Source organism: Muntiacus reevesi, chromosome 7, assembly GCF_963930625.1.
Source record: "Muntiacus reevesi chromosome 7, mMunRee1.1, whole genome shotgun sequence".
Classification (NCBI taxonomy): Eukaryota; Metazoa; Chordata; class Mammalia; order Artiodactyla; family Cervidae; genus Muntiacus; species Muntiacus reevesi.
Window position 1 is genome coordinate 11,485,789 of NC_089255.1, and position 27,767 is coordinate 11,513,555.

A 27,767-nucleotide genomic window follows, 5' to 3' on the forward strand; every position below is an offset into this window, starting at 1 on the left:
AATCCCATAGAGATTCAGACACGACTGAAATGACTAAGCACACATGCACGCACATAATTATTAAAAACCTTTCTGAGGTAATTTCACTTTTACTTAACTAATTATACCATGATGGGTAACATATTTATATTTTATACTTTAATTTTTTGTTTCTAGGCCACAGACAATTAAAAGACCTTTAAATCCTTTGGCTTCTGGTCAAGGTGAGTTATTTATTTGCACTGTTATTTATCAGCTAGTGAACTTTGTTTAGAAGGAAGGAGGAGGCAAGATAAGGATTGGCAGGAGCATTTGAGATCATATATTCCTGTTTTCACAGAAGTTATGCCTCATTCTTGCAGAGAAATGGGTGTTGAAAATATTTACACTTCAGTAAGGAATATTTTTGTAATGAATTTAGACTATCTTAGGATGAAATTTAAATTATACATTTTTAATATATTTTTGCAGAATGTGTGTGTTCAGGCTTTCAGTTGTTTTTACTCATCTTTTAGTTCAATGAATATCCAAAAAACTTCTGCCTCATATCGTCCTAAAACTTGAAATTATTGTATATCTTGGGAGTCTGATTTCAAATTCAGTTGACTTTATATCTCATTAACATTTTTCATTTTCTACTTATACTCAGGATCTGGCTTAAATGCTTCCTTGCCCACTCTGTCAATTTCTCTGATCCCCCCTAACTGGCAGTAATCTCTCTCTCCTCACAAAATGATCTTATGTTTTATTTTGTTCCTCTTTCAGCTCTTTCCACTTGCTAGCATTATTTTACTACTTATGTATCTATTGTCTTCCCAGGTGGTTCAGTGGTAAAGAATCTGCCTGCCAAACAGGAGACTTGGTTCAGTCCCTGAGTCCCTGATCCCCTGGAGAAGGAAATGGTGACCCACTCTGGTATTCTTGCCTGGGAAATCCCATGGACAGTGGAGCCCAGTGGGCTACAGTCCATGGGATTGCAAAGAGTCAGACACGACTGAGTGACTGAATCACCACCATCACCACCATGTATCTATTGATCTACCCTAGTACTTTGAACATATGAGTAGCATTTATTGGTTTCATCCCTTAGTAAAGAGCCTGAAACATAATAGATGGAATAGTTAAATGATCAATGAAAATCGCCCTCCTCATTTAATGGTCTTGTCTACAGTAGTGAAAATCGCTTGTTTCTTCAACAAATGATTATCCACTATTCACTATGTGTTAGGCACTGGATAGGTACAGAGGGGACATAAAATTTAAAGTCACAAACCTTGCCCAGTCTATAAGAGGCAGAACAGTTTGTTAAATAAACCATTTCAAGTGTATGATTTCAGGCTTTTTCCCTAGGAAATACATATCTGTGTTTTCTGAATATATGCTTACTGACAAATTCTTTGATGTGCTTTTAGCAACTGTGGAATGGTTTTCATTTTTTAAATCTATTTGAAAAACTGCTGATATCATAGAGTCAACAAACATAACTTTACTTCTGGAAAGCAGTGAGATTGCATCATTCCATAAATGTTGGCAGACTAGTCATTCTTAGGTTAGAAATGAAAGAATGTCTTTAAACACGGCTTTTGATTTATATGGAGTCACATATGGTACTCAGTGGAAACTATTGATTTAATATCAGATGAGATGCAAATTCCTAGGCAAGAGATAATCTTCACTCTTATGTGAAGTCAGTCACATTATGATCTGCTAAGTTAATTAACCACCTTTGCTTATTTTAAAGATAAATGGGAACAATGTCAGTGTTTATCATCAGGGAACTGGTTAAATGAGTTATGGTATTTTTATATAGTAGAATATAGCCATTCTAAATGTTGCTGAAAATTTTGTATTCATTTATATCAGTGGTGATCAATAGTGCATTTAGGAGAAGAAGCAGGTATTAGACAGTATGTATTATATATTTTTAATAAAAACATAATTAGTATAATATCTCACTATCCTGTGCACAAAGAAAAAAAACACTTACCAAAATGTAAATGGTATTTATCTTTGGGCTCAGGGAGTTATGAGTGATATATTTTTTTTTGTCTTTGTGTTCTCTTTATAACATATATTTGCAATAAGCATCTGGTACTTTAATAAATGATGGCATTAAATAAAAGTGGCAAAATGAAGACAGTTTTTCAGTACTTAATGAGCAGCTGCATACAAACTGCTGGATTGTGCATATTTGGATCTTACACATAGTCTTTAAAAATATTGCTGAATAGGGTAAATTTTTATAACTTCAGTTCTGGGAGTTTTGAAGCAATAACACAGATCCTTAGCAGAAGCTGTCTTATAGCTGTAGGATAAATAAATAAGTAAAAAGGCTCTGACAGCCAAATAACTGTGAGTCCTTGAGATATTTAAGAGTACGCTTAGATGATAGATTACATTTCTCTTTCCTGTCAGGCCACATTAAGTCTTGAACAGGCTGAAACTACTCTTTATCCAGGCTCTTGGAGATGAGGCCATTTAGTCAAATTAGGCATAATTCCTTTTGTCACCAGAAAGAGTTGCAGTCACAAGCATATCACTCTCAGATGTTATCTATGTGGGTGAACTGATGGACTAAAAGTAATGGAAGTGTAGCATTTTAAAAGGAGCTATCTGGGAGGAGTTTTTAATAATATAACTTTTGTTTTCTTTTTTCAGGTAAAAGTGAAGGTAAGTATAATTTCTTTATCATACATGACAGATATGAATTTGCTTCTATTCAGAGGTTTGTGGGCAAACTTGTTTTTTCTTCCCACACGTGAGACTTGAGAAGTTACTTTTTATTTGTTTATCTAAGATGCTGACAGGGACAGCATAGGTTAAGGGAAAAATGACTCTTTGTGCCTGGGATCAGACAGTAGAGACAGGCTGCCTCAGCCTCTGATAATTCACTCATACACTTTTATGTGTGTGAAAGTGAGGCATTTTCCGGCTTGTGTCAGGGAAAATTTCTTCTTTATTGACTGAACTCTGGGATCTGCTGGGTCACTCATAGGAAGGTTCTAGGCATGATCAATGAGGAAAACAATAGAATGGGAAAGACTAGAGATCTCTTCAAGAAAATTAGAGATACCAAGGGAACTTTTCATGCAAAGATGGGCTCAATAAAGGACAGAAATGGTATGGACCTAACAGAAGAAGAAGATATTAAGAAGAGGTGGCAAGAATACAGAGAAACTGTGTAAAAAAGATCCTCACAACCCAGATAATCACGATGGTGTGATCACTCACCTAAAGCCAGACATCCTGTAATGTGAAGTCAAGTGGGCCTTAGGAAGCATCACTACAAACAAAGCTAGTGGAAGTGATGGAATTCCAGTTGAGCTATTTCAAATTCTAAAAGATGATGCTGTGAAAGTGCTGCACTCAAGATGCCAGCAAATCTGGAAATCTGGCCTCAGCAGTGGCCATAGGACTGGAAAATGTCAGTTTTTATTCCAATCCCAAAGAAAAGCAATGCCAAAGAATGCTCAAACTGCCACACAATTGCACTCATCTCACACACTAGTAAAGTAATGCTCAAAATTCTCCAAGCCAGGCTTCAGCAATTGTGAACTGTGAACTTCCAGATATTCAAGCTGGATTTAGAAAAGGCAGAGGAACCAGAGATCAAATTGCCAACATCTGCTGGATCATGGAAAAAGCAAAAGAGTTCCAGAAAAACATCTATTTCCGCTTGATTGACTATGCCAAAGCCTTTGACTGTGTGGATCACAATAAACTGTGGAAAATTCTGAAAGAAATGGGAATACCAGACCACCTGACCTGCCTCTTGAGAAACCTGTATGCAGGTCAGGAAGCAACAGTTAGAACTGGACATGAACAGACTGGTTCCAAATAGGAAAAAGAGTACGTCAAGGCTGTATATTGTCACCCTGCTTATTTAACTTATATGCAGAGTGCATCATGAGAAACACTGGACTGGATGAAGCACAAGCTGGAATCAAGATTGCTGGGAGAAATATCAATAATCTCAGATATGCAGATGACACCACCCTTATGGCAGAAAGCAAAGAAGAACTAAAGAGCCTCTTGATGAAAGAGGAGAGTGAAAAAGTTGACTTAAAGCTCAACATTCAGAAAACTAAGATCATGGCATTTGGTCCCATCACTTCATAGCAAATAGATGGGGAAACAGTAGGAATAGTGGCTGACTTTATTTTTCTGGGCTCCAAAATCACTGCAGATGGTGACTGTAGCCATGAAATTAAAAGACACTTACTCCTTGGAAGGAAAGTTATGACCAACCTAGACAGCATATTAAAAGGCAGAGACATTACTTTGCCAACAAAGGTCTGTCTAGTCAAGGCTACAGTTTTTCCAGTAGTCATGTATGGTTGTCTAAGAGTTGGACTATAAAGAAAGCTGAGCGCTCTTCAGCGCTTTTGGACTGTGGTGTTGAAGAAGACTCTTGAGAGTCCCTTGGACTGCAAGGAGATCCAACCAGTCCATCCTAAAGGAGATCAGTCCTGTCCTGGGTGTTCATTTGAAGGACTGATGTTGAAGCTGAAACTCCAGTACTTTGGCTACTTCATGTGAAGAGCCTACTCATTTGAAAAGACCCTGATGCTGGGAAAAATTGAAAGCAGGAGGAGAAGGGGACGACAGAGGATGAGATGGTTGGATGGCATCACCGACTCAATGGACATGAGTTTGGGTAAACTCCAGGAGTTGGTGATGGACAGGGAGGCCTGCCATGCTGCAGTCCATGGGGTCGCAAAGAGTCAGACATGACTGAGCGACTGAACTGAGGCATGATCAGAGTGTTGGATCTACTGGCTTCCAAGCCTGTGCTGATTCTTGTGTGTAGGTATTATTGCCAGCTTTTTAAGTTATTGTAATGTGCCAAATTTTAACATATTTTAGGTTTACAGTGTCTTTTTGGGAATATTTTTGCTTTATGAGTAAGATTGGGATGATTTTTGTATTCTTAAGGCCATATGCATAGCAATATGAGAAGACTCAGCAGTACTTAGCTTTATGTAGGTAGATGAGATTGTTAAAATGTATCACTTTTGTCTCACCCTAACTTCTCTTCTTTTTAAACAAAATTTTATTTATTTGTTTTTGGCTGTGCTGGATCTTTGTTGCCATGTAGGCTTTTCTCTAGTTGCAGGAAGCAGGGACTCCTCTCTAATTGTGGTGCGTGGGCTTCTCATTGCGGTGGCTTCTCTTGTGGCACTGGACTCAGTAGTTGTGGCTCCTGGGCTCTGGAACGTGGGCTCAGTAGTTTGGTACATGGGCTTAGTTGCTCTGTGGCATATGGGATCTTCCCCTACCAGGGATCCAACTGCATTGGCAGGTGGGTTCTTTGCCATTGAGCCAGGGAAGCCCCCCATATTCTCTGTCTTCTGAGCATTATTTTTATGGGTTGCCTTTATATTATGTCTAAGTAACAGAATCCTAAAGTCTTATAACTTTGCTCTTTTATTATTATACTTTATTTTATAGTAATGGTAGCAGCTAAGTAAAATCCTGAATCATAACTATACTATTTGGAAGAGAAATTCTTTAGTAGTATGATTATTTTTGCAAAGGTGTCTCATATTTTGTTAGTGTTAGTGGTGATCCTATAATTTCCAGATATGAATAACTTTATTCCACCTTGGGTGTTCCCAGTTCTATGCTATATTCTGGCTACATTAAAAGAAGCTATTTCACCAGTGCAGACAGCCCTTCCTCCTGGGCCATGGGGCATGGACAGAAAGGCGGCCACCCCCTCGCCCACCATGCACCACACGTTCGTGGGGAACCTGGTGCTGAACCATTGGCAGACGGCCTGCTTCTGGGTCAGGGTTTCATATGTAGCAGAGCAGCTCCCTCACTGCTGTCTACTGAAAGTCAGCCCTCAACACTAGGGTTTGTAAAAAAATTTAATAAAATAAACAAAGTTTAAAATAAAAAAAAGAAAAGAGAAGCTATTTCAGTTTTTTAATACCATTTCAAGATCTTAACCTGTCTCATTATCAAAGTATAGATGGTTTAACCTGTAGAGGCTATCCTTAGAGAAAACATCTTATTTATAAGTGTAATTTTAACTGTTCTTTCTGGTAAAATATGAAAGCTGACATATTAGGTGATTATCTAACTGGATCATATTCACAGTCTACTTTAGGACTGTAAAACTAAACGAAAATTTCTTTGGATGACTAAGTCCTAACTTAAAAAAAACAAACCCAAAACATAGAGGTTACCAGTAAGGAAACAAATCACTTGGAATCCCACAACCCCAAAGTAACTGACATTAATAATGGCTAAGAAGACATGCCAGTACTTTTCAAAGTAATTTGCAAATATGAATTCATTTAATCCTTCCAACAATGCTAGGACATTTTGTTAGGATTTTTATTTCCATTTTTATAGACAGAAAATGAATCCCAGAGAGGTTCGGCAACTCAGCTAAAACCATATGATTTGTAAGTAGCAGAGTTTGGGATTCAAATCAGGCAGTTTGAGATCAGGGTCTATGCTTTTAACTACTTCATACTGCTTCTCTGCTAACATTTTGATAATTATTATTATTTTCATGTTTATACTAATATTTTTATAATATATACATTATTATTTTATATATTATTATTACCATGTCAACTTACTTCCTCAGCCTGTGTCCTGATCAGCTCAGGCTGCTCTAAAAAAATACCATAAACTAGGTGGCTAAAATAAAAGACATTTATTTTCTCAAGAGTTCTGGAGGCTGGGAAGTCCATGATCAAGGTGCCAGCAGATTTGGTTCTTGGGGAGGGCCCTCTTCCAGGCTTACAGATAACTGTAAAGATACTGATTCCATCATGGTGACCCCACCCTCATGACCTCATCTTAGCCTAGTTAGTTCCCCAAGACCCACCTTTAAATACCATATGGTGGGGGAGAGAGGGGGAGTTTAGGGCTTCTACATATGAATTTTAGGAGGGAACACAAACATTCATCCATAACAACTTAGATTTCTAGAAATGGATTTACTGGATCAAAGGATAAGGACACTTTAGGTGCTTGATACATGCGACCAGATTCTTTCTGTTATTGAAAGGGTGTGCTAATTTACACCCCTTCCACTCATTTTGCCACCTAGTTTTACCTAACTCTTGTCTAAATTAAGTATCTTATTTCTTCTTCACTCTTTAAAGTTCTATCTTTACAGTTTAATTTGCATTTTAATTTATTTTTTTATCAAAATATAATTTATGTATAATATTATATGTTTCAGGTGTACAACATAGTCAGAATTTTTAAAGGTTATATTCAAGTTATAGTTATTTTAAAATATTTGCTTTGTTCCCTGTGTTGTACAAGATATGCTTAATTTGCATTTTTATTATTAGTGTGACAGAACAGTTTTTATCTGTTACTACCATTTGTGTTTTTCCTTTATGGATTCTCTATTCATATTATTTGCCCTTTTTAATGGGTGCTTTAGCATTTTTATTTGGTGTATGAACTTTTTATACACAAGATATTATTCTTTGTTGCATTTGCAACATACATTTTACTCAGTTTGTTTGCCTTTTGCCTTTGTTTATAAAGTTTTCTGACGCAAGTGTTTTAAGTTTTTATGTAATCTGTAAATATATAAATGTATGTTTATTCTATTTGACATTTCTTCCATTACTTTTATGCTTGTTTGGTTGATTATTAATATTACTATGAACAACTGTGGTGAAAAGGTCCATATAGTACAATGTCTGTCATCTTTAGTAGATATATACATAACATGTTCACATAGGTATAATATTTCATATGCCTTTTTATGTATTATTTCAAACAAACATTTTCATGCATTGTCTGTGTTCCACACTCTTGTCATTTTAAAGTTTTATATTATTCAGTCATGTTAACTGATACATAGTATTTTATCATGTTAGCTTAGGCTTTGTTGTGCATTTTGGTTATTTCAGGTTTTAAAAATTATGTAGAACATAATCATCTTTCTACGTATTATCCCCCCACCTCCATTTTGAGTTGTTTCTTTAGAGCATAATTCTAAGAGCAGAATTATTAGGTCTAAGTATATGAATAGTGATTGCTGTAGGCCATAGAATATAAGTGAAATTTGATTTTTGTAACATTTCCTTAAATTGTTCTTTTGAAATATTGCATGGCATAAAATATTATCAGTTATAGACAAATAATATACTTCCAATACTATTTTATAATTTTGACTTCTCTCATTTTAAAAAGTGTATAATGTGTTCTTAATTTTTATAACATGAATTGTTATTAAGGCTAAGTATTTTTCCATGTATAGATTTGCTGTTTAATTTCTGTGTTTTGACCTCACATAAAACACTTTATCCAGAAAGTTATAAGGCTATGGCCACCTAAGGCCATGTTAAAGGCTTCTGAAGACTGAACAACTGGGTGGCACTTAAAGTGAATCCATACCAAGAACCTTTCTCCTTCGCAAACAAGACTGGGACCTTTAAATTAAACTTTTGAAAAATGTATATTTTGGCATTTTTACAATCTTGTGACTTATTTTTCTTTTAATTTCAGAGAATACTTTTTACAGTTGGCTAGAAGGTAATTGGACACTTTTAAACAAATTTAATTTTTTTCACATAAAATTAATTTTATATCTTACAAGTTTCACATATGAAATTTCTATTTCCAAATTATCTTTTGTAGGTCTCTGCGTAGAGAAAAGAGCATTCTACAGACTTATATCTGGCCTGCATGCAAGCATTAATGTGCATTTGAGTGCACGGTATCTTCTACAAGGTATATAATAGTCACTTTTATTCACTTTACCACACTTAATTTCAGGTATCCTTAAAATTTTTTGGTATTTACCTGGATGGGAAAAGATTGGCCCTGTTGAATATTAGGCAGGAATGTGGGAACTGTGGACATTATCAGGAAAAGTTCACCTACTCTTACCAGTCTACTTTCTTTTAAGAAGCTGCTCAAAATCATACACATCACTTTGGAAATGTTCTTTTGTTTTGTTGTGGGAATTAAAATAGCTCCTAAGAGCACAGTTGTTTTCATTAGATACTACTGTATCTGAATCCTTATGTTTGCATGTCAGCTTCAGGCCTGTAGTTTAATGGGCAAAAGCTTTTTTTTTTGTTTTTTTTTTGCTGCACTTCACGCTTTACAAGGCTGCTGAAAAATGAGACCTTGTTGGATTTTCATCAGTAACATGTTTATTCTAGAACTAAAGTATCTCTTACTTCTTAGAAACAAAATCATATTAACTTTAATTAGAACTTCAAACTCATTAGTAATTTCAGATAGTCATCTTTGACTGCTGTATCTTGGTATTATGAATATATTTATATTCAGGAATTTGATTGGATTAGTCCTGGTTTCTCAGTAAAATAATTGAGTTTATTTTCCTTCTAAGTATGAGTTCTAGAAGATAAAATATTAATATGAAACTGTTAAAGACTCAATTATGTAAAGCAGTTTTCATGGTTGTATTGATTATATATTTTAAAATATAAAATAAAATTAGCTTCTGCAAACATAAATAATCTAAGTACAATGAAACTTAATTTTAAAATTCAGTTCTTAATATTTAATTCTTTCTTCTCAGATACGTGGTTGGAAAAAAAATGGGGACACAACATTACAGAATTTCAACAGCGATTTGATGGAGTATTAACTGAAGGAGAAGGTCCACGAAGGCTTAAGAACTTGTATTTTCTCTACTTAATAGAATTAAGGGCTTTATCTAAAGTGGTTCCATTCTTTGAGCGCCCAGATTTTCAACTCTTCACTGGAAATAAAGATCAGGATGCAGAAAACAAAATGTTACTTCTGGAAATACTTCATGAAATCAAGTAAATTGTGTATTACAACTCATGCAACTTATATATTAATAGAAGAGTGACAAGTGATATCCAAAATTAAATTCTTAAGTAATCAACTTAAAGGAAAATTATCTAAAAAATAATTAAAAGCTAATTTTGCTCACAGGTCTTTTAAAATTGAGTTTTGGTTTTATTTTCATTTTGACTTATGAACTAAGAGGTGCATATTTTTAGTTTTAAGAACCATTCTTTTGGTATTTGATACTTGCATTATTTTTATATTTAGTTGAACAGGTTGGGTCTGGGCCCTAATTCTATTGTGTTATACAGTTAGCTTTTATATTTGAGGATAAGAATTTGTTTGAGGGCATCAGAATTTTTTTTTTTTTTTTTTTTTTTTGTGTTAACACTCCAATCAAGAATCCAGGCATTGCACATCTTTATTTTTTTTTTTTTTTTATTTTTTTTTTAATTTTTTTATTTTTCAGTGGGTTTTGTTATACATTGATGTGAATCAGCCATAGAGTTACACGAATTCCCCATCCCGGTCTCCCATTCCACCTCCCTCTCCACCCGATTCCTCTGGATCTTCCCAGCCCAACAGGCCCGAGCACTTGACTCAAAGAATTTTTATTTTTACTATCTATTCTACTCTATTGTACTTATATTATTCATCACTGACCAGCAAAATGTTGTATTAGCAGGACTTTTAATATTTTATAATATATGAAAATGATTATTTTTTTTGTTTTATTCAGAAAATATGTTTTATTTAATGCAGGTCATTTCCTTTGCATTTTGATGAGAATTCATTTTTTGCTGGGAATAAAAAAGAAGCAAACAAACTAAAGGTAATAATTTTATACTTTAATCTTTAAATGTAACCTCACATGCAGATATGACTATAAAGCCATGTTTTTATTCTTAACAGTAAATCCGAATACATGTCTTGAAATTATAAGAAAAAATCGGAGTCATAATCTTTCTTTTCCTCAAGAAAAAGAGAAAGTCAAAAGCAGGTCCAACTTAAGATTTAGTTTGTGTTGTTTTCAACATAACATCAGAAATGTGTGTGTGAATGTACTCTTTACAGAAGGCTTTCATTTCACACTGATTCTCTCGTGTAGTAAATAGAGCTTATGAATGAAAGGAAAGGGATCTAGAGCTGGAGAAGCAGAAACTGTCTTCTGCTGGAGAGAATTCTGAAAATAGTTTTGGCTAAATTATGGGATGCTCTTTAGAGGGAGAGGGCATATTGTTGTTTTGGCATTCATATCATCCCTTGGGAACTAAAGGCATTTAGGGCTTCTTAGGTGGCATAGTTGGAGAAGGTAAGGACAAGCCATTCCATTACTCTTGCCTGGAGAATCCCATGGACGGAGGAGCCTGGTAGGCTGCAGTCCGTGGGGTCGCTAAGAGTCGGACATGACTGAGCGACTTCACTTTCACTTTTCACTTTCGCGCGTTGGAGAAGGAAATGGCAACCCACTCCAGTGTTCTTGCCTGGAGAATCCCAGGGACGGGGGAGCCTGGTGGGCTGCCGTCTGTGGGGTCACACAGAGTCGGACACGACAGAAGCGACTTAGCAGCAGCAGCAGCAGGTGGCATAGCGGTAAAGAATCCGCCTGCCAATTCAGGAGACACGAGTTTGATTCCTGGGTTGGGAAGATCTCCTGGCGAAGGAAATGGCGACCCACTCCAGTATTCTTGCCTGGAAAATTCCAGGGACAGAAGAGCCTGGTGGGCTACAGTCCATGGGGCCACGACGAGTCAGAGACAAGTGAGTGACTGCACACACAAAGGCATTTAGGTACGTCGGCAGGCAGTCCTGGAAAGAACAGAAGACCTGAGATCGCACAGGAGGGGTTCTGGTCTTTGTCTTGCCTCTTAATGGAGGTATGACTCCAGGCAAGACCATCTTTGTGCCTATTTGCCTCAACATTCAACAAATAAGAAATTTCATTGAAAAGATTTACTAAACGCTCGTTGTGTGTGGAGTGTGATTTTTGTCATTAAAGGGAGAGATGGCTTCCATCCTCAAGGGATTTCTAAGTCTTTTTGAAGACTTAGAAGGGCTTCCCTTGTGGCTCAGCTGGTAAAGAACATGCCTGCAATGTGGGTTTGATCCCTGGATTGGGAAGTTCCCCTGGAGAAGGGAAAGGCTACCCACTCCAGTATCCTGGCCTGGAGAATCCCAGGGGCTGTACAGTCCATGGGGTGGCAAAGAGTTGGACATGACTGAGCGACTTTCACTTTCACTTTGAATACTTAAGTAAAATTATATTATTGTTCTCAATTATAAAGGTATAGGTAAGTAAAGCAGGTGGTCCTAAGTAGAAGTGGGCTTGATGTGGTTTCATCAGAATATTTATGACAGTCTCTCTTTGTTTCTAATTTTTTGTTTCTTTCGATATAGAAAGAACCTGATTTTTCATGGCTTGCAAACAAAATACTTTTTGCACTCTTGTTTTTTCTTTTTTGCTGTTAGATAATAGTTATTTTTGACTGCCCATCTTAAAGCATTCTTGCTAGAAATACATACCTCAGTGCTTATATAACCTACAAACAGCTTCCAGGAACTTAGAAGTGAGGGGAAGATGCTGTAATGACTTTTTTTTCCTACTATTTTTGATATCTGTCTTATTTTTAGTAGACTTGCTGGTTTATGGAGAGAATGTTTTGACATCTACTTGTTTTATATTGTGCAGATTAGAAATATTTCTCACATTGTTTTAATTTTATCAAAACTCTGAAATACTCAGCTTTGATAGCCTATGAAATTTAACAGATAATTTTTCTGAGTCCTTTTACAAGAAAAGAATAAAACACCAAAGAAGCTTGTTAACATCGGTATTTACTTTTTTTGAAATTATGGTTTATAATGAACATCATGGATTTGAATAGTCACATAAGTTTATTTTAATATCTCTTCTTGTCTCCTTTACACTCTATCAGTGTATGGTTATAAGTAGAGGATTTGTATGAAAGAAAAGTGTTCAGTGTTCACTTCAACACAGAATAGGATCTCACTTGAAGGCTTATAGAACATCTGAGAATTGGGTGAGAATTGTTTTTTGGCCAGTTGGTTTCACTGAATATAGATCAATGATCAATGTGGTTAAACCACAGAATGTTTGATCATTCTACTCACTGACTATAATTTTTAGTATTGATCTTAAAACTATGTATATGAACAAGGAGAATTTGTAAGTGACTTAGGGTCTGTTTATTTTAAGGCTAATACGTTTTTCTAATCTGAGTTAATTTTAGAATGTACTCAGGTTATTGGACATTGATTGTTATTTGTGGAAGTCATAAGGATTTTCTCTTTGTTCTGGTCTAGTAAATTTCTAGCTTATTAATTTGGTTCTTTTATATTATGTTCATTTAAGCATTTGTGCTTGGTTTTAATTTTGCAATGTTAGTTTGACTCTTGTTAAGCAGCCGCATTTATTCTCCATATATGTCGTACAATTTGAATTAGTGAACATAGATTCAGATACTGAGTTTAGACACTGTGTACGAAAGCATGCACATTGTTTAGAGGCTTCCAAGCTTTAAAAGTATCAGTCTAAGTCAAGAGCTTTCATGCCTTTCCACATGATAATAGTGTTTTATTAGTGAAAATATAACTCTCAAAATCCACCATGCACTTATTGACACTTGTAATGTAAAAGCTGTGTTTTATTGACCATAACATTTATATCCATTTGGAAATTTATAGTGTGTACATGTGAGCTATTTGTTCTGTCTATATACAAATACTTGTCTACTCAGGGATTTTGTAGACTTTTACACCAACTATAAATCCTCCAGAGGTCAGCACCTATAGGATGGGGACATCAACTTCAGAGTAATTTTAGTGCTCTGTTTCTGTTATTCTTATTAAAAGTGTGAGTTTTCTTTAATTTGAAGTTGAAATACAAGTTTAAAGGAAACCTCAAATCACCAAAAATCTACTTAAGAGTAGTATTGCTGGGTAAATTTTTATAAAACTAAGTTGAAAATTAGAATTACTTTTTACTTATTCCAAAGGGTATAGAAACACAGGATATAGAATATTGCTAACAAGTGGTAACATTTACTATTAATAATTTGGGCTTTGTATTAAATTAATAAGGTATAAGATCTGGGACCTTATTATAAATCTTTTACATGGTACGGCTGTTGACTGTTTCAAAGTCTCAGGCTGAATGACGCATCTGGGGAAAGACTGTCTCCAGAGTGAACTGAGGTCTGCTTTGAATAGTAGGTTTCAGTCTTTGCTGATTTATTCCCATTTTTAGATCTTTGCTTATGTTCTCTTCTGATTGAGCTCAGTGTGTGGTTTAGCACAATAAAAACAAGCAAACAAAATATTATATACTTACCAAATTATAGGCTATTTGATATAATGAATGTTTCATCTGAAATGTATGTCAGATTTCCTGCTTCAAGTACTGTAAGCCTGGGATTCCACTGTAAATTCAGGACAGGGGAGTCATTGGAGAATTAGTTAATAATTTCCATTGGTGTGAAAGAAGGATATGTTCTTAGCTTCCTTTCTTTCTTCCTTACCCCTTAAAGACATATACTGCTTTTGGATGAGTTTAATGAGTTTCTCTCTGAAACTTGGAGGGTACATGGATTTCACTATATTCTATAGATTTTTGTATGATAATAAAGTATGTATGATAATAATAAATGGTAAAAGATCTGGTTGTTTTTCCTAATACCAAAGAGAAGGGCTTTCATTTAACTATTATGAAACCAAAGGTTTTTACTTGTTGTTCCCTCCATTATTTATTCCTTTCTCCCTTCCTTTTTTTCATTTTTGGTAAATGATGTCATACAACCTCTGCCCCTCCCCTGATATTGACATATGGTTAATAATCACATACAGTACAACATCTCAACTCAGTTACTTTGTGTACATTTACAGACAGTCTAGTTTGGGAGGCAGGCAGTCCCAGGGTTTGGATTTGCTGTTTATTAGATATGGGAATTTGAGCAAGTCACCTAGCTTCTCTGGACCTTATGTTTTTAATTCATTAGGTGTAGATTGTAATCATACCTTGGGCTTCCCTGGTGACTTAGCTGGTAAAGAATCTGCCTGCAACGTGGGAGACCTGGGTTAGATCCCTGGGTTGGAAGGATCCCCTGGAGAAGGCAAAGGCTATCCATTGCAGTATTCTGGAGAATCCCATGCACTGTATAGTTGGTGGGGTTGCAGAGTCGGACACGACTGAGCGACTTTCACTTTTGCTTTTGTGGTGAAGGGGAGATATAATTGCATATGTAAAGATTGTATGTGTAGGAGGTGTTCCGTGTGCACTGGTTTCCGTTTTCTTCCCATCTTTGGTGCTCTCCAGTGCCTTGCACACAGTGAGGCACATAGAAGGCACTCAGAGATACTTAGCATTTGACCATATACTACATCTTAATAAAATTTTAAATTATTCTTAGGAGGACTTTCGGCTGCATTTTAGAAATATTTCAAGAATCATGGATTGTGTTGGTTGTTTGAAATGTCGACTGTGGGGAAAGCTTCAGGTAAGCATATCAAGCTCAATTCTGTTTTCTTTCTTTGCACAAGGAACTTTCTGATATTTCTTTTTTTCTTATTTCTGTTATAGACTCAGGGTTTGGGCACTGCTCTGAAGATCTTGTTTTCTGAGAAACTGATTGCAAATATGCCAGAAAGTGGACCCAGTTATGAATTCCATCTAACGAGACAAGAAATTGTATCATTATTTAATGCATTTGGAAGGTTAGTTTGCACCAAAATTTTTTTTGCTAGCCAAGTAAGTCTAATGCAACACATATACTCTCAGATAAAACTGGGTAGGAAATATCCTGTTTAGTGAAATTATCTCACTACAAAATTCTGTGATCTTATGAAATACTTTAACTTTGTAGATATGTGCAATCATTAGATGATATTCTTTATTGTCACCTCTTGATTCTTGTAATCATTATTAATTCACTGAGTGCTTCAGTATTCATCTTAGTGAATTTGTAAATTTTTTCTAATCTATAGTGCTACCCAAATGTTTTTTTGAAGATCCTAGAAAAAAATCATGTTGTGTAATGTAGGTGTACATATAAAATTTGTGAATTTGCCATTGTGTAAAAAGGCTAATCATGCTTTTAAAAATAATTTTCATGAAAATGATTAGAAAATAAACTTAAAATTATGAACTTACATTATAAAATTTAAGTACAGATGCATTTCCTCCTGGCCTATCATATCTAAAGAATGCAGAGATTTATAGAAAAAAAAATAAACTAACATTTTCTAAGGACTATATTTCTTCACTTAAAAAATCATGATTTAATAATTGACCTTCAAAATTATTCTTTAGTACACAGATGCTTGACAGTTACATTTGAGTATTTTACTATTTTTTTCATGGTGGAGAACACAGCTAAAGTATACTTAAAATAACAAACTTTTTATAAAAGTTAGTGAAAACAATTTGGTCACACGTTTACTGTTCTCACTCTTTATAGTCCAAAGGCTTTGATTCTTTGTATATTTATTTAATAAATATGGTAAATTGATTAGTTTAAGTGTTCATATACTTATGCATATTTAAAATACATATTTTAATGCTTATGTACTTTATAAAGTATATACCTATACTTTGTATATAGGTATAAAGTATACCTATATATTTTAAATACTAAGCATATGAATATACTTATGAATACTTAAAAATACAATACTTATGTACTTTATAATTTTGTACTTTGAAACTTTAATACTTAGTTGTGACTAATTAAAAATAACTAATTTCTGGGGAATGTTATTTTAGTTTTAATATGTCAAATTAAGAACAAAAGTGCATCAGAACAGAGTAAATGTTTTGTGCACGTTTATGTTTGCTGAAATAAATTAACATTTTTTTCTGTGTTCTGAAAATGCAAAGTGAATAACTTGTAGAGAAGAGTTATCTAAAATAGTTTCTGAGTGAAATTTATTTTGTTTACAGAATTTCAACAAGTGTGAAAGAATTAGAAAACTTCAGGAACTTGTTACAAAATATTCATTAAAGAAAGCAAGTTGAAAAGTGCCTGTTTCTGGACAGTGGAGGCCAAAGAATGGAATTTCATTCAAAGGCATAAATAGCAATGAGAGTCTTAAGTCAAACATTTTATATAAAGCTGCTTTTGTAAAAGGGAATTATGTTGTTTTAAATAACAGTTTTTTAAATTATGTTAAATCTATGTGTAATATTATTGTGAGTAAAAGTAAAACTTTGATAATGTGGTACACCTTTAATGTTTAATATTAAGTAAAATCATCAGGATTATCAAATTCAAATAAGGTAAATCTAAGTAAATGATGTTTTAAGTCTCTCAAACTAGAATTTTGTGTAAGAAGACATAATATAAATTAAACTGTGGCCAGTGTGAAAAGTGCTTATAGGAGAATGTTATGACCCATTATTAACAGCCTAAATTACTAAGAGCCTAAATGTTCAACATTTAGGGTGAGCAGATTTAGTAATGAAAATACAGAATGCCTCGTTAAATTTGAATTTCAGATAAACAACAGTTTTTTAATATAAGTATGTTGCATGTAATGTGGGACAAACTCATACCAAAAAATTATTCTTCCTTTACCTGGGATTTACCTGGGAGTCCTGTGTTTTATTTGGCAACCCTCCAATACATTGGTATGAAACAAATCACTTTTAAAATTATTTTGCTATTTTGATTGGCTTATTTTGGTGTGTAGAAAGATACAGTGATAATTCAAGGGTGTAAGGGATTTCTAAACAGTGTGAAAAGTTGAATAGATTTATATATTTATTCTCATAGTACTTTCCCTGATTCTGAATAAAAATTTGGGGAAACTTTTTATTTTTATATAATTTCAAATTTATAGAAATGTTTCCAGGATAGTATCAATACAAAGAACTCTTTTACCAGATACCTTAATTGTTCATACTTGCTTTCTCTCTCATGCTTTCTCTGTATATATACATGCATATACTATTTTTTTCTCAATCATTTGAAGAGTCAGTTATAGGCATCATGTCCTTTGAACCATGTATAATATGAATAATGTTTCAATGATTTTTTTTTCAGGAAAAATGTCTGGAACTATATACTACTATAAGCCTTAGAATAAGGAATCATTTTGAGTTCCAATCTAAAATTCTTTTTTGAATTTTGTTACCCTTTTAATGCTGTATAGTCATAGGCATAAAATTTGGGGGTTTTGTATGTGATATTCATTTCTTTCTTCTCCCCATAACTAAACTGTAATTTTTAGAAGTCTTGAAGGGAAGATCTTCAATGATAAAAAATATTTGAAGGGGTTTAGGAATTTATAGCACATGGTAATTGTAGGAAAAAGGGAAATGTATACCTCAAAATCATGGGCCCTTTCTGTATGTCTCAGCAGGTCTATCAGGTTGAGATGTAACATTATTAATAAAGCAGGGTTTATTTATATAATGGCTTAGAAATGCTACTTAACACTACTGTATGCTTTTTCTTCTTTATGTCCCTACAGCCTGATACAGTGTCAAGCACATAGTAGGTGTCCAATAAATATTTGTTGAGTGAATGTATGAAAATGTATTCAATATATTTAAATTAATTATCACAGAACTAAGTTTAATAATATATGTTTCCCCCCCTAATTTGAATAGGGCAGGAAAAGAAAGATATTAACCTACTATGGACTCAGTATTCTTAGAGACTCAAAAAAGACTATGAAGTGAGCACCAAATATAGAAGTGTAAGGACATTTGTGGTACTCTGAAAATTTGGTAGATGGGTTTCAGTGGTTATTTTGCCTGTGTAACTCTCTTTCATCTCATGCCCCTACTCTCTCTTTTTGTAAAGCCAAACTTTTGAAAGAATATTCCTGTCTTCACTTTGTCCCCCTCCACTTGCTCCTTTAACTGAAATTTGGCTTTTTTTCTTAGTAGTTAACAATCTTGTCTTTTGAAGTCTAAAATCCCAATTCTAAATCTATGGTTTGATTCACAAGCTGTTTCTTGACTTTTTTTCTGCATTTGACACTGTTGAGAGCCCCTTCCTTAAAAATCTCTTTTCCACCAGGTTTCTTGTATTTCCCTCACTTCTGAGTGCCTCTTTTCATGTAGTGTTTAAATTATTCCTCAGGCTTTTATTCCTGCTGTCTTCAACACTGCCACTTCTCACTCTTGAGTCCTTCTAATTCAGTGATCTCTAAATCCGTATCTTTAGCCTAATATCTCAGACCATCTGCCTTCTACGCATCTTCCCTTGGTTTCCCACAGACACCTGTGTGTATCTTAAAAAGTTACTCTGCCCCAAACCTACTCTTATGCTTATGCTCCTTCCTTTGGTTAATTTTAGAACCATCATCATCTAAATTCTCTAGGCTAACCCTTCCACTCCCCTGTCCAGCCAGTGTCTAATCTCTATGGATTTTATTTCCATATCTCTGATATATCACTGTCTTTCCATTTTCGTTGCTCTTCCCTAAAGTACAAACCTTTCTCCTTGTACCTGACCTGTCTCCTCTCTCTTGCTTCACAATGTTACCAAAGTGGGCTCTCTAGAAGCACTCTCACACTGTTACTCCCTGCTTAACACACAGTGAACTCATGACCCTTTGGGAGGAAACCAGACCTCTTTCCTTGGTGAACAAAGTGCTCTGATAGGGGTCTTTCTGTTTCCGCCAACCTCATGTCCTGCTAAAGCTGACTTACAGTTCTTCAGATGCAGCATCGTCAGGCCTCCACACCTCGGTGCCTGCTCTTCTCTATCAAGTGCCCTAGCCATCCTTCCCCACCTGGGAAACTTCTATGTATCCTTGCAGGTCCAGCATAGCGATCACTTCTGTGAATTCGCCCCTGATCCATCCAAGGAGGATCATCTAAGTTCTTTTGTCACACCACTGTAATTACAGCCTACCTCTACTGTCACTTGTTGTACTGTATTGTTTTTGTTTTTTAAAGTCTCCTTTACTAGAATGTGAGCTCCTTAAGGGCAGGAAAAGGAACTTTATCCATGTTTGCATCTCCACAGCATAGTTTTTGGCATATGAACACTTAATAAATGTTTGTTGAATAAATTGCTTTTAAAATGACAACTTTATTATCGCTAGTGATCATACCTTCACTCCAAATATTCTTCACAGTAAGTCAGTAGGCATCCAAGGATTTCTGGACTTTAGGTGATCAATAAAAGCTTCTGAAACGATCTTAGAAATCTGGTGTGGTTTTGGCAAGTTATGAAAGGGGCCTATTATGGAAAAAATGGTAAGAACTCTTTTTTCAGGGGAAAACATTCCTGAAGAATTTCTTGAATAATCAAAGAAAAGCTGCCCAGGATTATGAGCTAGATAAATTTCTACCTGTTTAAGAATCTAAGGGGAAGGAGAGAGGTGTTGTAAGTTATTTCACACAAGGATTTTTCTTAGCTTAATGTTTGAATAAACATGTACTATCTAATATGGGCTTCCCAGATGGTGCTTCCCAGGTGGCGCTAGTGGTAAAGAACCCACCTGCCTATGCAGGTAGATGTAAGAGACGCAGGTTCGATCCCTGGTTCAGGAAGATCCTCTAGAGGAAGGCGCAGCAACCTACTCCAGTATTCTTGCCTGGAGAATCCCATGGACAGAGGAGACTGGCAGGCCGTATAGTCCATAGGGTCGCAGAGTCAGACGTAACTGAAGTGACTTACCACGTATGCACATACTATCTAATAACATTGGTATTTTAAAGTATGGCATTTCATATCGAATTAGTGTATAACACTAATTAGTGTACAGCTAATGTTGTACATACAATTATCCACTTATACAGTAGTTCGACTTTAGATTTTTCAACTTGACAACAGTGCAAAAGTGATACACATTCAATAGAAACTGTACTTCCACTTTTGAATTTTGTTCCCTCCACCCCGCCCCCCCACCGGCTAGTGATATGCAGTAGGGACCTCTCTCATGATTTGGGGCAGTGGCAGCACCACAGCACCCCCTCAGCCACGCAGTCACAAGGGTAAACAACCCATACACAACCATTCCGTACCAATTACAACTGTTTTGTTTTTCACTTTCAGTACAGTATTCAATAAATTATACATGATATTCAACACTCTATTACAAAACAGGTTTTGTGTTAGATGGTTTTGCCCAACTGTAGTTTAATATAAGTGTTTTGAGCATGTTGGTTGGATGGCATCACTGACTCGATGGACATGAGTTTGAGTAAACTCCGGGAGTTGGTGATGGACAGGGAGGCCTGGTGTGCTGCGATTCATGGGGTTGCAGAGTCGGACAGGACTGAGCGATTGAACTGAACTGAACTGAAGGAAGGCTAGTCTAGGCTGTGATGTTCTAGGCCAGCTGTAGTAGATGCATTTTCACTTAGGACAAGCCAAGGAATATCTGTAATTACAAGCTCACTAAAAGTAAGCTGTCATTTGTAACTCTAGGTATTTTTCTCTTTCCTGTGGTTGGCTTCTTATACTTACATGACAGAAACTCAATGGGTGTAATCTGTTAAAAGAGATTAAGAAAACCAGACCTCCAAATAAAAGCACAAACACTTTTATTTTTAACAGTAGTGTTTTGTTACAATTTAGTGAAACAAATAAATACATTCATTGGCCACAGCTATACTTTTATAACCAGTTTGACACTGATTTTATAGCTGAGAAACACTGTTAAACAATAAAAAAGGCAGCTATGCTTAAAAAAGCCACTTTAGCTATAAATTACATCTTTCATAAAACTACTACCAGCTATAGTGAGTGGCAAGAGTTTCAAAATTAATGACCATCCAAATGAAACAATAAAAACAAGTACTGCTAATCACTGTAGAATTATACACTTAAGCAATGAAATTCTCTTTTCTAGTTAGTGAACCAAAAAGAAGGTTTGAAATTGTCATCATGTGCTTCAGTGCAGGATGAACAGGGGATCGATAGCCCTTTGATTTGATAAACAACTCCTTCTTTCAAGACCAGACTTAAAGTGCTCCTAGTGCTTTGGAATTTTTAAGCAAAAACTGGGCCAGAAGCTTATCTTTCTTTGTCTTTGGTGATTTGTTGTGGGAGATGTCTATAAGGAGACAAATGCAAGAATTCAGGTTCCCTGGTCAAGGATAAGAAATTTACAAATCTCAGATTTGGAAGAATCAACTAATGCAACTGAAAAAACCAGGTTATTTTATCAGAAGTATTCTTAAAAAGTAATCCTCACTTATCTGGTCAAATAGGAGCATTATGTAAGGAAGTCTGGGGAAACTTTCCTAGAAAACATGTATCACTTTGAACCCCAAGGATTAACAAAGGCAACACATCTTCTTAGTTAGCTCTAGATAAATACCTAACATTATTAAGAAAATAAATAGTTGGCATTCTGAAAAGAAACCCAGTAACTGAACTTGTAGTAAAAATACACTCAGGTAAGTGCATGGTATGTTGTCCTGTTATGACCTATAAATTCTATACTATAAATTTTTAAATAATTTGGTTGCATTGAGAGAATTTACTATAAATCCAAAGTGACATGTATAAGTTTATGCTTTGGACTGAATTCAGAATTATTTTGTATGATAAAAAGATGAAATTTCTTTGGCTGTGTACCAGCTTCCCAAGAGATCAAAAGCATTAAAAATTTCATTTTTTTCTTGGGGTTTCACGTACTGTTATACTTCTGTGAAGTTACTGAATCAATCAACAAGTTGAAAGATGTTTTATGTAAGAGAAGAAAAAGAATATAACTTTTTAATCAAAGTAAAGACAGAAAAAGATAGTTGTATTAGTTCCCGTTCTGAAGAAACAGATTAGCAAATAGCCATATATAGTCATCTTTAAGCATGTTGTGACAGCTTCCCAATGTTGCCTTTTACCTTGGGCTCTTGAGGTATTTAGCATCTACTTTTTTCCATATAGACATTGGTAGAAAGTGCATTTTAAAATTCTCTATCACTTTAGCCTACCATATATATATATATATATATATATATATATATATATATATATATATATATTTTAGATCTAAGATAGGATGTTCAAGATAGTTTTAATGTAATTCTGAAAGTACTCCAATATTGTTAACCACTGGCTTTTATACTTACCTAGTTAGTACCTTCACATGAGTTGTTCATTTAGTCTAGTGCTGGAATTAATTTGAATTAAATTTAATTTGGTTTTGCTCATATGCAAGATATTAAAATGAAAACTAAAGGAAGAATTATATGTATTACAAAGTATTGCACTTGAGTTCACTGCAATAACATATCATGATTTAATTTACCTGAGGATAATCCTGATTCATAGGAATAATAGGTATGATTTGCTATATTTTATTTCAGCTAATTGAATGCCTTTGAAAATGTATTCATGTTTTAACTTAGAATTGTATATTTTCTGAATAATTCTTAAATGCATCTGTAAACTTTAGTCCTAAGAAATTTCTATCAATATCTCCCTACACAAAAATTGCTGTTGTTTTCTTGAAGAATCATGCTTAAACTACTGCATTATCTTAACCATACAGGATAATCACTTGTCCAATTCTACTCAAAGTAGTCACGTAATTTTGATTGGTATACTTTGCTCTTGAAGAAATGACTGTGGCTTTCCAAAGAACACTGCTGGTCCTCACTGTAAAGGATTACTAGTATCATTTCTTTATAATGATTGTTTGAATAATTTCAGTTAGTACTGTACAATCATGCTTAAAAGAACTATCTTCAATGATTACATATTCTCAATAGATCTTTCAAAAGAATGATACATTTTTATGCCTTCATTCTGTGCACTGTTGACACTATAAACTTTATTGGGTAAGAATTCCACATGGAGTACACTGCTGGATATACAGGCTTTGATTTTCATGAGGAAACTGCCTCCTGATTGGACGTACAACATAACATCCCAGTGTGAACACTGGGTACGACTTTGGGGACTGCAGTGTACTCTTTCAGAACAAAGATAAAAGTGCAAATATGCGTTTGATATTCCAAAGTCAGGATGTTTGGAGGCCATCAAGTCCCTTAAGATCTAATCCTTCTTTTCTCTGGCTCCAGATTTTCCATTGTACTTCATTTTACCAGGACGAGGTCAAAAGTAACAGCTGTGTCCTCCACTGGATTCAGCCACATTTCCAGGCTTTGTTTTCAGTTGTAACGGATAATGGAATGTTTATGCAGATGGAATTTAAACACATTGAACATACACATTCATGAAAAATGACTGAAGAATCACAACTTGGTAATGCCATCAGTTCTGTGGTGTCACGTATAAGCTATGGTGACTGTTCATATCTAAGTTACTACAAGTGAACAGCAAAGGAGCAGTGTCTGTCAGAGGTCCATGCAGGTGGGGAGAGACTGTGTAACTGCTGCTGCCACAGCCCGTCATGGTGCCATACCAGCCCAAACCTTGTGAGTTTGATAAACTGCAAAAAAAGGGCAAAAAAGGACTGCGATCAGGACATAATAACTCATGTTGGCACTTCTAGTTCTTAATGCATTATGTTCTTTGCCAAATAATGGCTTTCTACAAAATTCAATAACTTCTATCTAATATCCTTGATTCTATATCACATATTAGAAAAGAATGAATAAAGGCCATTCAAAATTAGTAGAACTTGATTATCAGATGATAATAATAATAGTAATATAGTGCTTATTATGTACTGGGCTTTATTCTAGGACATACATATGTATGTTTACGCACACATGCACTCAATCTTCACAACAATCCTATCAGATAGGTTCTATTATTATCCTTATTTTACAGATGAAAAACAGACAAAAAATTGAGGTTAAGTAACTTGTCCAGATGAAGTGAGGATTAGGGAAAATGCTATATCAAACTCAAAGCATTATGTAATGTGCATTAAGGCTTTCTCTTTGCACTGATACAAAGCTAAAATGGTATGGACTTGTAATGATTTTGGAACAAGGAGGGCACTGAAGATTTCTTATAGTAGCTAAGCTTCCCAGGAGTTTTATTTAGGGTTTCTCTGTGAATTTTGAACAGCACAGTAGATATGGAAACATATATAATCACTATAATAGTATTTCTTCTCTGCTCACCAACCCCCATCAGCTTTGAACTAACGAGGGATCCTGAAATGAAAGGGTGCCATTTTACCCCCAAAGGCATTTCTCAAATAAAGGTAACATATGGACTTAGGAGCAGATGATAATTCTTTACAGTACAGGTCTCATCGTGGGTTTAACATCTACTGTTCTACGCGCCAATGTTAAATGATCTTATATATTGATACGCATCAGCAAATCACCCTTTTCATATTTGGGTTAGATTTTTAAAAAAAATCTATGCTGGTACTAATTCAGTGCAACTACCTTCCTTCTCTTGAACTTCCCAGTCTTGGCAAGTCATCATCACTATCATATCGTCTCGGATTGTCGAAGAAGTATGCTCTGGAACTATAACTGTGACTATTTATCATGCCAGCAGGTGCCTGTGAACAATGTAGTAGATAGAATATGAAGATTTACTTTTCAACTAAGAAAGGAGGTTGAGATCTATAATCCTTTTTAGTTTTTGCCAAAAATAGAAAATCAATATAAATGTTCTATTATTTTTAAAAATAAGAACAGGCATTAGGTAATGTTATGATATCATACCAAATTCTGGTTTAATCTCTGTGCCCGGAAAAACAGTACCACTGACCATGCTGGCACATGTTCCCACAGAAAGAGGACCATTCCAAATACAATATACTCTTCTCCACTTACATCTTTTACGTGAGCCTGTGAATAGAATATGGTCGAAGAGTTTTAAAATCAGTCTTACATGTAAGGAATCACCCTCCACAAACAACTTGCTTCAGGTACGGTAAGTTAAAAGATCAACTTACAAGCACATAGAACTCTAAATTAATTTTCCATATTTTATGGCTTCTCATGTAATAATATTTATTCTTTAAAGATCATAAAATGCCTTGATGTTAAGTAGAATAAAGAGGTATTAACTTTGTCAACACATCAATTTATGAAAATATTTTTAATACATGGGTAGTGGTGTGGGTGGTTTAGGTCCCATAGTCTGAGGAGGGTTATTGAAGAGACTACAGGTTCCAGCTCCTCCAAAGGCAAAATAATCGCACTTACCCTGAGTTACACCTGTAGAGAAATGTAACATGCAAGTCGCTCAGCTCTTTTAAAAACATGCTTTTGGGCTTAAATTCCATGTTGAATTTGTTTCTATTCAAATAGATGTGGGGAAAGAGAAATGGGAAAGGAGTGAAGGGAATCTGCCACGCGGAACCAAATGTGAAAATTCCTTCTTCGAAATATAATTAAAATTCTGATAAAATAGTGTTCCAGAATGCTCAAATTCAGTGCAAAGTTAAATTAATATAAATAAAGATATGACATGCAGCTAGGTCAGACTATTTCTAATAGAAGGATGGAGAACGCTGGGAGGTCAAATATGCATAGCAAGGGTACCAGGAGTCATTACAGAATACACCTAGATACCCAAGAAACTATGAAAGCACTCCCATTTTCAAGACTGACAATGTCAGATTTTCATAAAAGTCATACATCTAAAACTGAGCCAAATATTTAGGTTATATGTGGTTCTTGGGTAAGAGAGAATTAATTTCATCCTAGCAAATTAAAGACATAACCATATTTACTAGCTAATGACAGAATATCAGCTTATCTAGAGATACTTAAACAATATCCTTTACAGATTAGTAAAATACATTTATAACCAATAGATTTAATGCACTGTTAATATTATTCACAAAAAGAAAAGAAAATACTACTTTGGGAGAAGTTCTCTCTGAAGAATGATTTCAACTGCCACATATGAATGAGAATTTTTAAACATAGAACTTTGAAGTATGATTACTGATAGTGGCTAGAGATTCCATAAAAGTGTTTGTAAGTCAAACACTTAAAAACATTCTCCTAGTCAGGCTAACTTCATTATCATTCACTTAGATTCGCAATACATGCTAGATTCTTACCTTATCCGAAAGATTATCCCAGCCATAATTAAATGGACTTTCTAATGTATCCTGAGATATGGTGATCACCACCAAATTATAACATGCTCTTGAAGAGTACAGAAGAATGACCACAGAGCCTACGACAACAGTCTGGCATAGAGACATACCCTAAAAGAAATAAAAGTCATCATCACAATAGCCTACACATTTGTCATGATAAATATTGTCCACATACAATATAGTCACCTCTTGCAATGCACTCCTAGAAAACGCTGAGTGAGTGCTAGTTGAAATCAATTCTTGATTATCATGCTTTACAATTCCTATTTTTAGAACCACTTGTGTTTCAACTACCATGTTAATACATGTAAGTTCTTTGTCAACTTGCCTACAGCAGCTGGAGGAAGATTTTGTTCAGCCAAGGTTACCTTACTTCCTTAAGTAATATATGAATAAACAAGTTGGCAAATGATCGATGTTAATCAAAGAGGTAGTTTAGGCACAATGAGAAAAGAATGGGAAATAGAAACATTAGTTCATTTGATACACTTAATTTCCAATAAGAAGTAAAATTAGAATAGAAACACAATTCCTGCACTATTTGCTTTGTTCTATTAGAGTTAATGTTAATCCTCTGTTGATATTGTTATGTTGATGACAAAATGATGCAAGCACCCAAATGCACTTTCAAATCCAAAATATTTTAATACTAAAGCTTTCACCATTTCCTGAAATATAGAAAGAAAGCTTAATATAACAATGGTTATAATACTGGTTATAACAGTGGTTGTCAACTGGAAAGTATATATTGAAGAAGGGTGTGGTATCCTCTTTTGCAGAGATTCTTAACCTGAAATATTTGAATACAGCTGCTTTTCTTTGTAATCCTATTTATCTTAAATACATTATTCTGAAAAGTGACACAATTGCCAAACATATATTGTGAAAAACACCTAATACGGTGTTTTGGAAGTTTGTATTTTAGTGTCACAATGATTAAGCGGAAATGATGGCATTCACCACACAAGGGCCAGGGCTGCTGGATGATTGACAATTTACAGGAGAGTTCTCCACATAAGAGAATTCTCTGACCTTTATAA

General features: G+C 34.8%; 2 protein-coding genes across 2 annotated transcripts in view; one reads left to right on the forward strand and one right to left on the reverse strand.

Annotated features, from left to right (window-relative positions):
* Positions 1-19,794, forward strand: part of ERO1A (endoplasmic reticulum oxidoreductase 1 alpha) — a 50,719-nt gene extending 30,925 nt beyond the window's left edge. Inside the window, exons 8-15 of the mRNA XM_065940070.1 lie at positions 157-203; positions 8,473-8,499; positions 8,605-8,697; positions 9,518-9,764; positions 10,516-10,585; positions 15,180-15,266; positions 15,350-15,483; positions 16,709-19,794. Of these exons, the coding sequence (XP_065796142.1) occupies positions 157-203; positions 8,473-8,499; positions 8,605-8,697; positions 9,518-9,764; positions 10,516-10,585; positions 15,180-15,266; positions 15,350-15,483; positions 16,709-16,769 (766 nt within the window). The 3' untranslated portion in view covers positions 16,770-19,794. The remainder of the gene's footprint in view (positions 1-156; positions 204-8,472; positions 8,500-8,604; positions 8,698-9,517; positions 9,765-10,515; positions 10,586-15,179; positions 15,267-15,349; positions 15,484-16,708) is intronic.
* A 3,843-nt stretch (positions 19,795-23,637) lies between these two features.
* Positions 23,638-27,767, reverse strand: part of GPR137C (G protein-coupled receptor 137C) — a 56,623-nt gene continuing 52,493 nt past the window's right edge. The window contains exons 4-7 of the mRNA XM_065941570.1: positions 26,686-26,835; positions 25,334-25,459; positions 25,049-25,167; positions 23,638-24,132 (exon numbers count right to left, since the gene is read on the reverse strand). Of these exons, the coding sequence (XP_065797642.1) occupies positions 23,955-24,132; positions 25,049-25,167; positions 25,334-25,459; positions 26,686-26,835 (573 nt within the window). The 3' untranslated portion in view covers positions 23,638-23,954. The remainder of the gene's footprint in view (positions 24,133-25,048; positions 25,168-25,333; positions 25,460-26,685; positions 26,836-27,767) is intronic.